Here is a 19,062-nt window from a genome sequence, read left to right as displayed (position 1 = left end):
GCTCATGCCTGAGTCTTTATAACACAACATTTTAGCTGCACCCTCTTGAAATTGTTACACTTTGTTAGAATTACAGGTCACATAAAGAAACCGCTTATGGCCAGTCAAGAGCCCCAACTAGTCTCCCAGGAAACTTCTGCCTAATTATGAGGCATCTTGGAAATCCAGCCCAGTGATGCTGTCAAATGATTCAAGTGTTATGTGTCAGCTGACTATAAGCTTATGAAAAACCTCAAGCAAAAACTAGCTATTGAGCCCAGTTAACTCACAGAACTATGAAAGATAAGGATAAATTGTTTTTTAAATGATTAAATTTGGAGTGGTTTATTATTGCTATGAGCTGAATTGTAACCTCTCCAAAATTTATATTGACATTCTAATCCCTGCACCTCAGAATGTTGCCATATTAGAGACAGGATTTTACAGAGGTAATTAAGTTAAAATAAAGAGAGCTGAGTGGGCCTTAATCCAATATGACTGGTGTCCTTTTAGGGAGAGGAAATATGGACATAGACACATACAGAGCAAAGACAGTGTGAAGGTTCAGGGGAAGATGGCCGTCAATAAGCCAAAGAAAGATCCTTCCCTCACAGAGCGCAGAAGGAACCAACCCTACCAACACCTTAATCTCAGATTCTTGGCCTCTAGAACTGTGAGAAAATAAATATCGATTGCTTAAGACTCCCAGCATGTTGTACGTTTTTATGGCAGCCTAGCAAACTAATACACTTATCATCTTTTAGATAACAGGAAAAATCAACAACTTTTTTGTTAAAGCCTTAAGAAAATTTTAAAACTCTATGTGCCATAAATACAAACAAAATTTTGTTCAGGAATATCATAGTAAAATTGCTGACAACCAAGGACAAGGAGAAAGATTTTAAAACATCTAGGGAAAAAGGCACATTACATTCAAAGAAACTGTAAAAGAAATGCTCTCATAGAAATCAGGAAGACACTTAAATAGTTCTTTTTAAAGTACTGAAGGAAAATAACCACCAACTTGGAATTCCATAAATAGCCAAAATAAATTTTATAATACAAGTTAATTAAAGGCGTATTTAAACAAGGAAAAAAAGTGAACAAAATTCGTTTCCAGCAGAGCCATAATAAAATGATTTTTTCTGGAATAAGAAAATGATCGCTAATAAATGCAATAAAAAATGAAAAGATTACTATTACATCCTTTAGGGTTTAAAATTTATGTTATCTCAAAATACATGAGAACAATAAAAAAAAGTTTGGAAGGGAATTAGTTAATGAAATTAAAGTATTCTTAAGTCTTAACATTATCTAGGGTGTGACAAAAGTATAATTTTATTTAACTCTAATAAGTAGTATGTACTCTTGTAATGTCTAAGGTGACTACCACAAGAAGATGAAATCATACATAATTAACAAAATAATAGAAGGAAAATAATGAACAATGGAAATAACTATATCAATCAAAAGAATTTTTAAATAGGAACTTAAAGAACAAGTAGAAAAAAATTTTAAACGAACACTACAATAATAGACAAGAACCGAAACATATTAACAATTTTTTAATTTAATATTTTATACACTCCAATTAAAAAGTAAGTGGCTACATTTTTAAAAGCAAGTTGCTACATTTTTTAAAAATTTACAAATTTTTTAATTTGTATTAAAAAATATATGGCTATAAATGGCTTACAATATATACCTTAAATATATACAGTCAGAGAAAGACTGAAAGTACAAGGACAGAAAATATATATTATGAAGTGTTAATAAAAATGCAGCCGATGAAGCAATGTTTAAGTCAGAAATAGTAACTCTAAGAGAAAAAGTTATTAAAGAGAAAAAAGACTATTTCATAAGGTCAATAAAGCAGAAAGTAGTAGCAATTCTAAATTTGTTTTCAACTAATATAGATTCAAAATATATATGGCAAAGATGATAGAAATAATAGACAAGTCCACCATAATAAACAAAGATTTTAAAACACTTGTAATCTAAAGAAACTTTCAAGAAACTTTATCTTGTTTAAAGATATGTTCTCTAAACACAGTGGAATCAATTTAAAAATGAATAACAAAATATAACAAATAAATTTTCAAATGTTTAGAAATCAAACTATATACTTCTTAATAACAACTTAAAAAATACATCAAAAGGCATATTTGAATTTAAATAATGAGAAAAATACATATCAAGACTTTCAGGATGCACACTTGGATAGAAAAGGTACATGTGCTAATATATAGAAGATATATGTGAATAAAATTATATTTTTAACATATAAGTGAAATGATAGAAATTATAAAGATAAAAGCAGAATATTTATTAGTCCCTCCAAGTCCCCCCCCACACACACACACAAAGTTATTCAATGCTTAATTGTAAACCTCTCACAAAGAAATTTCCAGGCCCAGGTGATATCACCAGTGATTTCTTCCAAAGATTTAATTTCATAAATAATGCCACACCTTGATAAATCAGTACAGATACTATGAACTGAGGAAATACTTTCCAACTCATTTTATGAGGCTAGAATAACAGTGATGCCAAAACCTAACAAGCTCATTAATAGGAATGGAAAGTTATAAGGCAACTTTATTCATGAATACAGATTCAAAAATTCCAAGTAAAATATCAGCAAAACAAATCAAACAACTAACCAAATCCAATTTATTCCTAGAATAAAGTACACATATCAGGTTGAAATAATCTTATTACATATATAAAATGCATTTGATAAATTTCAAATTTTATTTTTTGAAGTTTTAGTGAACTAGAAATGGAAGCAAACTAACTTATTTTAATGGGCAGCATAAAATACCACATTACTGGTGAAATTTATAGTGAATTTCATATCTAACAATGAAATGTCAAGTCTTTATTTTAATGGGCATAAAAATAAGGATAGTAACTATCATTACATCTTTCAGCATTGTACAGGATAGCTTAATCAGTGCCAAGAAAAAAAGGTCTAACGTTGGAAAAGAAGAAATAAAAAACATTATTTGCAAATTATGATTATATACATAAAAATTTAAAGTAATCTACCAACAAACTACTAGAAATTAATATGAGCACAGTCACAGAATATGAGGCCCAAGCACAAAAATAAATTGCATTTCTTCATACCAGCAGTAAACAATTATACTATACTGTGCTGTAGTAAACATCAATTACCTAGGAATGAATCTAATGAAAGAGTTATATCACCTTCACTTTGAAAATAAAAATTATGATACACTGAAATAAATAAACAAATGAATGACGATACTATAATTCATTAATTGATCAAGAGACTCAGTGTGGTAAGTATAGCATGCAATTCTCCCAACTTGATTCAAAAGCATCGCTATCACAATCTCAGCATGTTTTTTATAGACAATTGACTAGGCAATTTTAATTACTGAGAAATACAAAGGGTGAAGAATGGCCAAGAAAATCTTGAAGGTAGGCTCACATCAAAGCCTGACATAAATATTCACAGCAAATATCAATGATTAAGGCAGTGTAATATTGGTGCAGGGATGCATAGATAGACCAATGGAACAAATAGAGTGTAGAAATAGACCACGTATATACAGCCTATTGGTACATTGCTGTGGGAAAAGATAGCCTTTAAATAAATGGTGGTGAGTCAATTAACATCCATATAAAAATAAATCTGAATCCTTATATACAAAAAAAATCATCTCTAGTTGAATTATTGATTATGTACTGAAGTCATTAAAATAACAAATGTCCTCATGATTTTCATTAGGCAAAGACTTTTTCCACTCAAAAATGCCATTATCAGAGTAAAAATGCAAGGTGAGAAGTTGGAGAATGTATTTGTCATGAATATATATTACAAATGACACCCCACTTATATGTAAAGGATATATAAAGAATATATAAAGAATTCCTGCAAAGTCAGTAAAAAAGACAGAAAACCAAATGTAAAAATAGACCAAAGAAATGAACAGACATTTGAAAAATTTAATATTCATATGGCTAATAAATAAAGGAAAATAATCTGCCCTAGCCAGGTAGCTCAGTTGGTTAGAGCATCATCCTATATGCCAAGGCTGTGGGTTGGATCTTCCATCAGGGCACATACAAGAAACAAAATGGATAAATAAGTGGAACAACAAACCAGTACTTCTCTCTCTCTTTCATTTTTTTCTCTTCCTCTCTCTGAAAGCAATAAATAAAAAATTTTTAAAAAATAAAGAAAAATGAGTTTAATAATGTTAGTCTTCTTAATAAGGAAATTAAAATCCAAGGAAATAACACATACCCATCAAAATTGCTGAAATTTAAAAACAATAACAGAAAACTGCTGGAAGAATGAATTTATGCAAATTCTTTTACCATTTATTAAAAAGCTTAAAATATGTAAAGCTTATAACTCAGCAATTCTGCTGTTTCTAGATGCTCATGATAAAAATGTATTCATATGTTCCCCAAAAGATGAGTACAAGAATCTTCTTAAAAACAGTAGTCTTAATAGGTCTAAAATGGAAACAATATTACTATACAACAAAGAAACAAATTTTAGTATGTTCATACAATGGACTGCTATAAAACTATCCTGTACATGTGGTAAACATTAGCCATATGTGTCTACTTAAATTTTAGTCAATTAAAACCAAATAAAATTAAAAGTTTAATGCTACATTCACGCTAACTGCATTTCAAATGCTCAGTAGGCACACCTGGCTAGAGGCAACCATACTGGATGGCAGAAATGTAAAATATATCCATAATTTTAGGAAATATGATTAGACAGCACTGTTATAGAGCAATGAAAATGAATTTCTGTTATGTGCAACAATGCGAATGAGTCTTATAAGCACATTGTTGAGTGACACGATGCACACAGAAATGACTATGTCCTGTATCTTCCTGTGTATAAAGTTCAAACACAGAAAAAATTAACTTATTCATAATATAAGTCAAAATAGTGGTAACCTTAGGGTTAAAGGGGGTTAATGACAAGAAGGGAGTTGGGGAAGGGCTTAAGAAATACTTGTAAATATCAATTTCTTGAACTGGATTGTGGTTCTTTGTAAAAATAGATCAGTCTGTGATTTGTGCACTCTTCTAAATATATAGTAAGCTTCAGTAAAATGTCTATAAAATGATATCCATTGACTCCCAATTATTAGACAACCAGCAAGCTTGTCCTTTTGATTTCTCCCTTGTTTTAGTCTCCCATTTTTATTAGTTATGTAATTTCTACTTAGTCAAGGTATATTACATTTCATTCTATTTTGCCACCCCTATGCTCAGTTCTTAGTTTCAGCATAAATGAATTATACTGAGTTAAATACATTATTTAAATTTGTTTAATTTAACATATTCAATGCTCTCCATGAGACTTTTATCAAAGTTTCCCCAATCATATGTTGGCTGCTTATAACCTGCTTTGCTGTCTATTCTTAAGAAGTAGCTCATAACAACATTTCCTGGGTTCTTCCATATCAAAACTATTTATAGTTGGGAGGCAGTTTATTGAAGTTGAAATAATTAGCTCATGTTTTCTTTCCTTGAAGATCTTTTGTATGTCTCTAGTCATCTGGAGCTGAATGTTGCTTTTCAAAAATGTGATGCCAAACACTTTTGTTTTTCCTTTTTTTTTCTTAGATAATAAAAGAATTATTTCTTTCCCTTTAAATCCAATTTTACTGAGATACATCTCAGTCCTGATTGTCCTGGGTCAATTTCCCTAGATATTTGACATGCTCTTTCAATATGTAAATTAAAATATTATTTTATTTTATTATGTATTCATTATTTATTATTATTGCTTATTGTTTCAGTATTTATTAAAACTCATTTCAGCCCTGACCAGATAGCACGCATGCTTAGAGCGTTGTCTCAATACACCAAGGTTATGGGTTCCATCTCTGGTCAGGGCTCATACAGGAAGCAGCCAATGAATGTGTAAGTGGAACAACAAATTGATGTTTCTCTCTCTCTCTCCCCCTGTCTCTATCTCTCTAAAATCAACAAATAAAAAATTTTTTAAATCATTTCAGTAAAGTTTAATTTTTCAGTAAATATTTAACAATAGATTTAAATATTTATTCACTGTTTTGGTTTTCTTCTTTGGAGATTCCAGTTATGTAGTATGTTGGATCATCTATCTTCTGTATTTGTCCTGTTTCTCTTAAGACCTTTTATCTTAAATTCATTTTACATTCTCCATTTCTCTCTCTCTCTCTCTCTCTCTCTCTCTCATTTTCTATGCCTCATATTTGCTTGGTATGTTTTCTTTCTTGTGTGCTTTACAGTAATTTTCATTTCTGAAATTTTCTGCTTATTCTTTCCTGAGTTCTGTTCATTTTTATTCCATAGCCTCAGCAGATATTTTTCTCTTGCTTTGTGACCATGATTGTTTTAATTTTTTTGGTTTAAACTTACATATAATTATGTTTATATTTTATCTGATTTCAGTGTTTGGTATTATATTCCCAGTGAGGTTTGTAGTAATGATTAAAATTTTTCATTTCTTTCACTATAATTATTTTGTATATATACAGAACTTTTTTCATTTTTACTTACTAATATTTGAATGAGATACATTTTCTTAAACTAGAGGCAGAAATTTATGGATATGGAACATGAGCTAGAGTTTCCAAGCTTCAAAGAGCGTTATCTCCTCTGTTGATAAGGGAAGACTCTGCCTCTCTAACCCAGGTTGCTTCAAAAGAACTTCTGCCAGCCCTGGGTTCCAGAAGTTTCTTTACATTTCTTGCTTTCCAAAGTTATGGATTCATTTGTAGAAGGCATCTTTTATTGGCACTCTTTGAGATCCGCCATATCTGGCCCTCCTGGGCATTTTCTAAACTTTTCTCTCATTCTTTCCAGAAATATTCTGCCTTAACTTACCTACCTAGGTAATGCTCCTATAATTTCCAACTAATGGTGAAGTTCTCACCCTGGCTGGTGTGGCTCAGTGTACTAAGCACTGGCCTGTGAACTGGAAGGTCACTGGTTTGATTCCTGGACAGAGCACATGCCTGGGCTGCCGACTAGGTCGCCAGTTTGGGGCATGTGAGAGACAACCAATAGATGTTTCTCTTATGCATCGATATTTTTCTCCTTCCCTTCCCCTCTCTCTCAAAATAAATAAATAAAATCTTTTAAAAATAAATAAAGGTGGGGTTGTCTTCTTCTAAGTAGAAATATATGATGGAGATATCTGAAACTGGTCAGTCCTGAGACACTCTCCACGTTTCCTGTGATTCTTTTTAACATCGTGAAATTACAAACCGGATTCTGGTCTGCTTCAATTTAGTCAATACTTACATGCAATTTCAACTTTATCATTTTTATCTCTCTCATAATAGTACTAAAAATACAGTATGTGCATGCGCATCTGTGTGTGTGTGTTTTAGTCTCTTTATTGCCCTGTAGAGTTAGCAGGTTCAGAACTGAAAAGATCAGAATGAAACTTCTGGAATATTACTATCATCATTTATTTCTCACTGTGGGGAATATTTCCTGAATGTTTCACATAAACTTTTAATAAGGCATGTTCAACGTTGTACTGATTATCTTCAACCTGAGCTTTCTCTTCTCCTTAAATTTCTTATCTCAGTTAATGCATTATCATCTATTTTACTCCCCAGACTGGGAATCTGGACATAATCATACATTTCTTCATATTTAGTACCAGGAATATCAAAGTATTGACCTCATCCTTTTAGCTAAATTAAATTTTTCTAAAATATTATCTATGCTTCTATATGCCACTACTAAATTCTAAAATGATATCCTAAGAACTTTTTCTTTTTTACAAGTTTTCCCCCTCAGCATCGTCTACCACACAATTTTTAAAGTATTCTATCTAAAAGGCATATTTGATCACTTTTACTTTTGAGGTTTATTGTGGTCCTGACCCCCAGGTGTACACAGGATAACACCATTCGTATTAACATGGCAAAGAAAGCCTCCCATTGTCAGGCCCTTCCCAAGGTCAAATCTCCTTGCCCCATTCGCCATCATACTGCTCTGTCAAAACAAAACTCCTTGCCCAGATATTTTATGCATTTTGCCTCTTCTTTCACTGCTCATTTTTCCTGTTAAGAACTTATCCCCTGTTTGCATTATGAGAAATCATTTATCTTTATAATTCAGTCCAAATCCCACACTTTCTGCAAGCATTTCTAAATCATCCTAGGTAAAAATTATCATTTTCTTCACTTTATTCTGGGTAAATCCTTGCAGGCTTTAATTAAAGCACCTCTAAATATTCACTCTACTTCTGTTTAAGTGTTTTTCTTCCCTACTAAATTGTAGGTAACTTAAGTTCCATATCTTATTGGTCCTTATAGTTTCAATGCCAGACACATATAAATAAATTAAAAAGCTGCTTCTTATATTGATATGCCCAAGTTTTGTCTCCAATCTAAATTGCAAGTTCATTGAAGGCAGAGACCACATGTACGCAATTCAGATTTTATTTCTCCATATATTTATTCATGTTTTCTAGTATGCTTTCCTAAGGGACAAAAAAAGTGCTTCTGATGACTTAAAGTTTTATGTTAGTGCCTGGCAAAAAAATAATTTGAAAACAATGACCAATTATTCTTCTACTGTGATAAAAATAAATATCAAGTTTATTTTATCAAGACATATTAAGGAAAAAAATCAGTAACAAAGTTGCTTTAATGTAGAATAATAATAAACATATCACAAAATTCTAAAATTCTAAAAATTATTTTCCTTTGTTGATATTACTGATGTTTTCTCATAATCAAATTGACTAATATAGGAGTACATATTCAATAAGTACCTATAACCAATTAATCAACATTATAATTACATCTTTGTCATAATTAAGGATTTTTCTGTATTTATAAGATTTCCAGGTGTGGTAAATTAAGTATTTAAATTTAGTTTTAAGTAAAAGCTAAACTAAATGTGATATCCATAGGCTATGCAAATAAATTTGATAAAGAATTAGACATATACATAAATTTTGACAATGTAACAGTTTGCCTATATTTGAATTTTCCATGTTATAAATTAAATTTAATTAATTACTTAAATCAAACTAAATATGACCTCTATAGGCTTTATGCAAATAAATTAGCCAAAATAGATAAAACATACACATGAATTTTGACAGTATAACAATTTTCCCTCTAGCAGTTGCTACTTTGAAACAAAAGAGTAAATCACTTACTACAATATTGGAAAATCTTCCTAAAATGGACTTTATATTTTAAAAGACAATTATTATGAATAATAATATACATACCGAAGGATGGTCAGGATGTTTGGAATACTAGAAAAAGTAGCAAATATAACCATCGAGAAGACAACAGCAATGAACAAAGGTAATTTATAGCACTTTGTATCACATGTCCCAGGTCTAGCATCAATGAAATCACCTTGATCGTCTGAGGTAGTTAATCCTTCAGTAATGCAAGAACAGTTGAAATATGCCTGAAAATTAAGATAGAAAATTATCTTTTAGAAATATAGTTTTAAAGCAAAAGTGCATTATTGTAAAATAAAAATTAAATTAAGAACTATATGGAGACTAACCAGTTTTAACAGTAAATACTCTTACATTAAATCTGCTAGTCATAATTTAGAAATGAAACATTAATGGTAAGTCCAAGCTATTTTAAAGACTCATGTGTTTATATGTGTGTATGTAATTATAGTTAGGAAAATTCTATTAATTTAAGAAATTCCACCAAAAATATTTACATCTAATTGCACAAATAATTTTCAGAGAGTTATGTAAATTGAGAATAATTAAGGATAATGTAATAAATAAAATTGAACTTTAGCTGAATTTGAAACATGGGCAGTCACCCAACTCTGGAAGGTTATGGGACTATTACTGTAAAGCTAAGACTTTATTTTGTATGTAATGATGGCAGGGCTATTATCTTTTAGGCAGAGTAGGCATTGTCAAGGGCTCCAAATGTATTAGGCCATATAAAAATATTGTAATTTTAGTGTCTTTTAAAATTAAAATAATGAATATTGTAACAATGAATCCAGCTTGTATCATATTTGTCTTCATACTAATGCAGTTGTACATTAATATGTTTAAATTAATTAATTTTTTTCTTACAAAGGCAAAGTTTCTAAGGCCAAAGCCATAAGGTAACCCTAACTGGGAGCCAATGAAAATTCGGGGTGGTTGTTGTAGGGTTAATAATTCAAGAAAGATGAATAGTTGATTTTTCATCTTTCTTTAAGAAGATCTAAACAGACTTTGAAGATACAGAGACAAATTAGCAATTTATTAATTTACTGAAAAGATTTTAAGTTAAAAAAGCATCATAAATTCAACAGAAATATGGAACTAGGTTATAGTGAAGGTGTAAGAGGAAAGAAAAGTGGCTTGAATCTGAATGATTCACAGAATGTAGGTCCACAAATCATCTCAGTTCGTGAACTTCCCATAATCAGTGACTACCCCAGTGACTCACTGATAAACTGGGCAGAAATATGAAGAAGGTAAGAGAGGGAGCCATTTCATTATCTAAAAAAAAAAATGCATTCTGGGGAGGAAAATGAAAGCAAAAATAGAAATTGAAAAGCCTTGTGGCTGAAGCTTGCTTGAAAAGTTTGAAGGAAAGCAAAGAGAAAAATGTAGCTGGAGCAGAAGAACATAAAGTAAACTAAGAGAAAATATAATTGGAGTAGTGAGGGGAAGACTAGATTACACAGAAACTGGTAAAGAATTACAAGGCCAATTTAAAAACATTGGTTTTTAATCTTAGTAATGTGAAACCATTGGAGGGACATAGGTATAAATGCCATTTTAAAAGATCACTTGACATCTCTATTGGGACTACTTGTCCATGAAGGTAAAAGTGAAAGCAGAGAAAACAGTTAAAAAGCTATTGAAACAAGGTATAAGATGATGATAATTGAGACCAGGGTAAGTATCAGCGGAAATGATGAAAATAGTTAGATCCCGCATTTATTTTGAAAGTAGATGTGAAAGGATTTTCGGAAAGGTCTTAGGGTAGAAATGGTTATCAGAAGAAAAAGTCAGGGGAGGCTTCTTTGAAAGAAACTGAGACCCTCAGTCCGGGGAGACAGTCCATAGGTCAGAAAAGGCACCTAAAAAATGAATATGACTTCACTGTTGTTCCCCATCTATCTGATGTTCTATTAGAACTCTGCAGTGTTTTAATCCAGTCATAAACCAGAAGGCAAAGGAGCTCTTATCATATAAATCAGTCTCCTGGGGCAGTGGGGAGGGTAAAGAAAGGTGAAAAGTGGATCTGGAGGTCAGACAAAAGATATCTAGCACAACAAATGATTGCAGGCTGTAGAACCTAGGCTACCTGAGGGCAAAAGTGAAAAAATGAGGAAGGTTTAGTGAACAGATTATAGAATCACAGATATCAGGCTCTGGAAGGGAAATAACAAACTGGGGAATTACATTCAAAGAAATATAATCAAAATGCCAAAAGTTATGTCAAAATAAAATAGTAAAATACATTTATTTCAATTAATAAAAAGGAAGGTAGATCTAAATACACCATATCAACAATTATAATAAATGTCAATACTCTAAAAACTCCAATTAAAAAACAGACACTAACAAAATTGAGTCAAAAACAAGACAAACTATATGCTGGCTACAGAAATTTTCTTTTATTGATTATGTTATTACAGTTGTCCCATTTTTTTCTCCCCTTTATTCCCCTCCACCCTGCACCCCTGGTCCCACCAGCATCCCCCCAACCTGCGCCACCTCCTTAGTTCATGTCCATGGGTCATGCATGTAAGTTCTTTGGCTGCTCCATTTCCTTTACTATTCTTAACCTGCCCCTGTCTATTTTGTACCTACCATTTATGCTTCTTATTCCCTATACCTTTCCCCCTTTCTTGCCGTGCCCCTCTTCTCTGATCTCCATTTCTGTGATTCTTTTCCTGTTCTAGTTGTTTGCTTAGTTTGTTTTTGTTTTCTTTAGATTCAGTTGTTGATAGTCCTGAGTTCGTTGTCATTTTATTGTTCACAGTCTTTGATCTTCTTTTTCTTAGATAAGTTGCTTTAAAATTTTATTTAATAAGAGCTTGGTGTTGATGAACTCCTTTAACTTTATCTCATCTGGGAAGCACTTTATCTGCCCTTCCATTCTAAATGATAGCTTTGCTGGATAGAGTAATCTTGGATGTAGGTCCCTGCTTTTCATGACTGAATACTTCCTGCCAGCCCCTTCATGACTGCAAGGTTTCTCTTGAGAAATCAGCCGATAGCGTTATGGAAACTCCTTTGTAGGTAACTGTCTCCTTTTCTCTTGCTGCTTTTAAGATTCTCTCCTTATCTTTAATCTTGAGTAATGTAACTATGATGTGCCTTGCTGTGTGCTTCCTTGCGTCCAACTTCTTTGGGACTCTCTGAGCTTCCTAAATCTCCTGGAAGTCTATTTCTTTGGCCAGACTGGGGAAATAGACTTTCGTTTCATTAGTCTCCTTCGTTATTTTTTCAAATAAGTTTTCAATTTTTTGCTCTTCCTCTTCTCCTTCTGGCACCCCTATGATTTGGATGGTGGAACGTTTCAAGTTGTCCCAGAGCTTCTCTTCATTTTTTTTTTTTTAATTCTTTTTTCTTCATTCTGTTTTGGTTGAATGTTTATCTCTTCCTTCTGTTCCCAATCGTTGATTTGAGTCTGTTGGCTGACTTTACTGTTGGTTCCCTGTATATTTTCTTTATTTCACTTTGCGTAGCCTTCACTTTTTCCTCCATTTTGCAACCATACTCAACCAATTCATTGAGCATCCAGATTACCAGTGTTTTGAACTCTGCCTGTGATAGGCTGGCTATCTCTTCATCACTTAGATCTATTTTTGGAGCTTTGATCTGTTCTTTCACTTGGGCCATATTTCTTTGTTTCACCATGCCTGTTATTTTGGAAGGGGTATTCGCCAGAGCTCTGCATTGTGATGCTGTATGTAGGGGAGAGGTTTGAGAGGGAACAATGATGCTTTCTGGGCTTCCAGCCAGCTTTCAGTCACTTCCCCTGCTACCCACAAGCAAACTGGGCCCTTCTGGTGCTGATTCCTGGGCAGATGGGTTTGTGTATATTCTAGGACCTTGGGGGTCTCTCCGACAAACTCTCCTGTGAGTCTAGGAGTTTCTCCCACTGCTGTTGCATCCCCCATAGTATTTTACAGCCAGAGGTTTTGAGGTTTTCTTTTCCCGCACTGGAACTCTGCATTTGTGGTCTGTCTTGCTCCCCAGTTCTTCCTCCCAGTTTATCAGCATGCAAATGTGGGACCACCCTGTCCTACCGCCTTCCCTACCTGGTCCTCCTGCCATCACCTTGCCTGCTTGGCCCTCCGGCTGCCTTGCCACATGTCCTCTCTGGCCCGGTTGCCCATCTCTGCGCCTCCTACCAGTCTGGGTGAATGTTTAACTCCTGTGTTGTTGGACTTCTGTACAGTTTGATTTTCTGGCATTTCTGATTATTTTTTGTTTTTAAATTTGTCGTGTCCCTTCTTTTGGTGTTCAAGTAGGCAGAGTGTATCTACCTATGCCTCCATCTTGGCCAGAAGTCCCAACAATTTGCTTTAGCTCTTAATTATTGTATTGGTTCAAAACGCCAAGGTCAAACAGTTCTGTTTTATACTATGGTGACAATGTGAGCATTTAATAATCATTTAGTTGTTTCAAAAAAAAATAGAGGAGAGGAAATAAGCAGGAGTATAAAATAAGATTTTCTATAAGTTAATAAATTGTTGAAGGTGGGTAATTGGCATATAGGTGTCCATTATGCTTTTCTATTACATTTAATGCTTTCCACAGTAACATATTTTAAAGATATTAAATGTTATTTTAAATATATATTGTAACATTAAATAAAGACTTTTTAAAAGGTGTGCATCCTTTTTATATTAATAGTCAATTAAAAAAACTAAACATATATGAATAAATAATAGGTGATTGAAACATGACTATAAGGAACTAAAATTGGTCAGGTGCGCTAATACCTTGTAGTGAAATGATCTGTGTATAACAGGGAAAAGAATATTGACATGTAGATGCATAACTAATAAATGACTTTATTACCAATTAAGGGAGGTGGTATAATGCCTATAGATCAGGAAATATTTGTCTCAGTTGCTCTCTCTGCTTTACAAAAACTGTCCAGAGAAGAGAGAGAGAAGTATAGAATTTTTAAAGTCTGAGTCCCTACTTCTATGCCACTTAAAAGGGTGATCCTGCAGTTACAGTCCATTATTTAGCTGAAAGTTCATTTATGCAACTTTGGATACAAGAAAATTAACCTGGAGTCAAAAAAATAGACTGCTCTACATGTGACAAAAAAGGGAAATTTGTCCAGAGGTTGGTGGAAGGCCCAGGGAAATAAGGAATTCTGATGATAATGGCCCCAAAATGAGCAAATAGGGGAATTTTAAAATAAAATCTGATCCATCTAAATATCAAAGGACAGAGATAACATATATTCAATTTTAAGTTATTTGGATTGCTGCCATAATGTAAACATCATCCACAAGTTCAGCATCTTACTGGAGAGGAAGAAGCGTAATTAAAAATAATTACCTTGTGATTATTTAATGTTTTAGAATATGTACAACCTGCAAAGCAAGGTGAAAAATATCCAATATCATCTCTTCCACATACAGGAGAATAAAATTTTGAACATCTACAAGGAGAATTGCAAGGAGCTGTCAGGTTTCCAAACTTCCCTGTTCTGCTTAAAAAAAAAAAAAAAAGACCTTGAATGTAATCATGATGTCATTGTAGTATACTTATTAATGCACACATCAAGATATCAATGAGGTCCACAAAATATTATTAAAATATTTTAACAGCTTTATTAAGGTATAACAAATATACAATAGACTATATATGTCTACAGTTCATAATTTGAAATTTTTGATATATGTATACACTTGTGAAATCATCACAAACATGTTAAAAAATGTAATCATCACCCCCCAAAATTTCCTCATGCTCCTCTGTGATTCCTCTACCTCCTGGCATCTAATGATCTACTTTCTATCACCATTCATTGGTTTGGATTTCACAGCATTTAGTGAAATGGAATAATATATTATGTTTTATGTTCCCTTTCTTTGTCTGGTTTCCTTCTTTCTTTCTTTCTTTCTTTTTTTCTTTTTTTTTGTCATCTGGTTTCTTTCACGCAGCTGATCTTTATGTGGTCTTTGTATCGGTATGTGCTTCCATGCTCTTGAGTAAATATTAAGGAGTAGAATGTTTGGATAATTATGGTAGGTGTCCACATAACTTTTTAAGAAACTGTCAGTTTTCCACAGTGATTGTGTTATTCTACATTTCATCAGCAGTGTATGAGTTTCAGTTGCTTTCTTCATTCTTCATCAACAGTTGGTATGGAAAGCCTTTTTAATTTTAGGCATTCTAACAGGAATATAGTAATTTTATACTGTGGTTTTTAATATGAATTTCCCTCATGGCTAAAGACATTGAGCATCTTTTGTCATGCTTATCATTAAGTATTTCTTTTTCTTGATATGAATGCTAATATTTTTATTATAAATTTCCAGTTATTTGTAAGTAGTACATAGAATTACCATAGATTCCCATATATTGATCTTTTCTTCTACAATATTTATTTTTTTCTTGATACTACTGTTAACAGTATTATTTTTAATATTAATTTCTGCTAATTTGTAGATAGTAAATAGAAATATCATAGATTCTTCTATGTTGATTTTATATCCTGCAAACTTGCTAAACTCATTTTATTAGTTATAGTGGTTTTCCTGATTTTCTATATAGACAACTGTGTTGTCTTCAAATAAACACAGGTATACCTCTCCTTTTCCTATCTGGATGCCTTTTATTTATTCTTCTTATAGTAATGGCTAGAGCTTCCCATACAATGTTAATATAGAAGTCATCAAAGCAAATATCTTTATTGTATTCCTGGTCATTAAGTAGTTCAACATTGTTTTAGTCTGCTCAGCTTGCTTTAACAAAATAGAATCAACTGGGTGGCTTACACAACAGGACTTTTTTCTCACTATTTTCTCACTGCCTTACAGCCATTTATATTTAATGTGATTAACAATGATTGGGTTTTATTCTATCCTCTTCATTTGTTTTCTATTTATCTTATCTCTTCTTTGTTTTAAAAAAAATACTCCTTTCTGCTTAATTTGATATTAAACAGATATTTTTGTAAAATTCAATTTTAATTCATGTTGGCTTATTAGCTATGACTCATTTTTTTTAAATGATTGCTTTAAAGTTTACAGTGTACATCTTTAACTTCATCTACCAACATATATTATAGCACTTCATGTAAACCCATATTACATGTTAAACTGTTTTTTTAAATTGCATGAAGAAATTTAAATAAGAAAAAATATTTACCTATACAATTATCATTTCCTTTGCTCTGCTTTGTGTAGTTCATATTTTCACCTAGTATTATTTTATTTTAACCTGAAAGACTTCTTTCAACACTTCAATATCATTTACATTATTATGTCTAAAATTATTTCTCCATTTTTTATAGATATTCAGGCTCAATATAGACTTATAAGTTGACATATTTTTCAGTACTTTAAAAGTATTGTTTAACTGTCTTCTTACCTGCATTGTTTCTGATGTAAAAATCTATGTTAGCCTTATCTTTGGCTCTTTGTACACAAAGTATTTTGTTCACCTCTTGCTGCTTTTAAGATTTTCTCTTTACACTTATTTTGAGCAATTTGATTATTATAAACCATGCTGTAATATTCTTCTTGCTTCTTGTAGGGAAGGTTTGCTGGGGTTTTTATTTTTTTAATCTGTAGGTTTATAGCTTACATGACATTTTTAAATTTTAGACATAATTTCTTTCAATGTTTTCTTTCCTCAAGCCCTCTTTTTTGAGAACTCCAGCTACATATATAGTTGGTCACCTGAAGGTGTCCAACTCACTGATGCTTTTATTCATTTTTATTCATTCTTTTTTATCTGTATGTTTCCCCTTGGAGGGTTTTTATTTCTATTGATTTCACATTCACTAATCTTCTGTAATGTCTAATTTATCATAATCTCATAGAGTATTTTTCTCACACATGCTAGTTTTCATTCTATATGTAAAATTTGGATTTTAAAAAACATTTCTACTTAACTTTTTAACATGTGGTACACTGTATAACTGTGTTAAGGCCCTTCTCTAATAATTTCTTTCAGATTTTTATTTATTTATTTATTGCTAGAGAGAGGGGAAAGGAAGGAGAAAGAGAGGGAAAGAAACATTAATGTGTGGTTGCCTCTCACGCACCCCCTACTGGGGATGCGGCCTGCAACCCAGGCATGAGTCCTGACTGGGTATCGAACCAGCAACTGTCTGGTTTGCAGGCCAGAACTCAATCCACTAAACCATACCAGCCAGAACCCTTCCCTGATAATTTTAATGTGTCATTTATGGGTCAGCTTTGATCAATTGATTTAACTCCTCTTTATGGGTTGCGTTTTTCTGCTTCTTTGAATTCCTTATAAATTTTTATTGGATATTCAGCCTTATAAATATCACAATTTTGGATATTGGATATTTTTGTATTTTTATGAATATCCTTAAGCTTTGTTCTGGAATGCATCTAATTTACTTGTAAACACTTAATCTTTTGGAGGTCTTACCTCTAAGATTTGATTGGCAGAGCCAGGGTAGTGCTCAGCTTAGTGCCAATATTATCCAGTATTACTCCTGCTGAGGCAAGGTCCTTCAATATACTTTGTACTCTGTGGTTTTTTTAATTTTCTCATTGGGCTGGTGGAAACAGATATTATTTCCAGTCCTGTGTTAGCGGTGGGGACTGCTTCTTATAATTCTTTCAGTAGACTTGAACTTAGGCACTTTCCTCACACATAATGTTAATTTCTACTCTGCTGTACATTTGAGGGGAAACCTCCTAAGATACATCCCCTGATACACTATCCTGTGAACTCCAGCTATATTAGTCTCTCTGGACTATCAGTTTATCACCTCAACTCAGGGAATCTGCTCAAATCAGTCTGGCTCCTGATCCCTGTGACACAACCTCAAAATTCTCTTTACGGGAGTACAGTGGAGGGGCAGTAGGGCTTAGCTTGAATATTCCCCATCTCTCATGTATCACTATCCCTCATTGGCTGATTCCTATGTCTTGAAGAATCACTGGTTCAATTTTCAACAAATTTTTTGTTATTTTTGGCAGAAGGAATATCCTATCTTGCCTGGATATTAAAGTCCAGGACAATATCTAAATATAAATTTCTATAAATATCTAAATATGAATATAAATATATAAATATAAATATCTAATTATAAATATAAATTTCATTTAGAATGAAACCAGAGCACCTTACTTTACATTATCATTTTAAAAAGTGGCTATATTTCAAAATCATTTTATGACTATTTTTTAAACTATATATTTGAACCAATAGAGGCAGCAAAAACTAACCCTGCATAATCAAATAATAAATGTATTAAATGTCTAAGAGCTCACAGAATGGGTAAGAAGCCTAGAGAAATAGATTCTAAAAACCACAAAGATCCCCCAAAAGGTTAAGCAAGATTACATGATAAGACTAATCTTCTTAGCAAGATACCACCCCCACCCCCCACCCCTCTTGCCCCTAGGACCTGGTGCATTTGTATACTCTCAGCTTTGCCTTGGCTGCTGCCTCCGACTGTAGCCTCTGACTGACGAGGAATGTTTGTGCTACTTTCTCAAAAATCAAAATCTTGAGGGAGCAGTCCAATCAGCTGAGCCTGTCATATCTTTGTTGATGTCAGGAAAATGAGGAAAGTAATATTTATTGTCCTTTGATTTAGAGGGAGGAAAGGCCCTGACTCACGTGCTCAGTGAATAAGTCCCAAATAGAAAAAATGGTATATGTTAGACACCAAAAAGACAATTTTAACGCATTGTTGGATTCAATTTGCTAACATCTTGTTGACTACTGCATCTAACTTATCTGAGTCTATGAGATGTATTGGTCTATAGTATCCATCATTTTACATTGTCTTCAGTTTTGCTATCAGAGTAATATTGGCCTTAAAAAATGAATTAGTAAGTCTCCCTTCCTCTTCTATTTTCTAGAGAATATAGTGTAGAATCACT

The 19,062-nt window shown here is 32.6% G+C and overlaps 1 protein-coding gene across 1 annotated transcript in view; it reads right to left on the bottom strand.

The window, feature by feature from the left end:
• Positions 1-19,062, bottom strand: part of SLCO6A1 (solute carrier organic anion transporter family member 6A1) — a 91,351-nt gene that overhangs the window by 13,290 nt on the left and 58,999 nt on the right. Inside the window, exons 9-10 of the mRNA XM_054589351.1 lie at positions 14,519-14,669; positions 9,233-9,420 (exon numbers count right to left, since the gene is read on the bottom strand). Of these exons, the coding sequence (XP_054445326.1) occupies positions 9,233-9,420; positions 14,519-14,669 (339 nt within the window). The remainder of the gene's footprint in view (positions 1-9,232; positions 9,421-14,518; positions 14,670-19,062) is intronic.

This window comes from Pteronotus mesoamericanus, unplaced genomic scaffold (assembly GCF_021234165.1).
Source record: "Pteronotus mesoamericanus isolate MK-2021 breed Mesoamerican mustached bat unplaced genomic scaffold, CSHL_Meso_final scaffold_167, whole genome shotgun sequence".
Lineage (NCBI taxonomy): Eukaryota > Metazoa > Chordata > Mammalia > Chiroptera > Mormoopidae > Pteronotus > Pteronotus mesoamericanus.
Note: the sequence above shows the minus strand (reverse complement) of the source record. Positions and strands in the feature narration are given on the sequence as shown.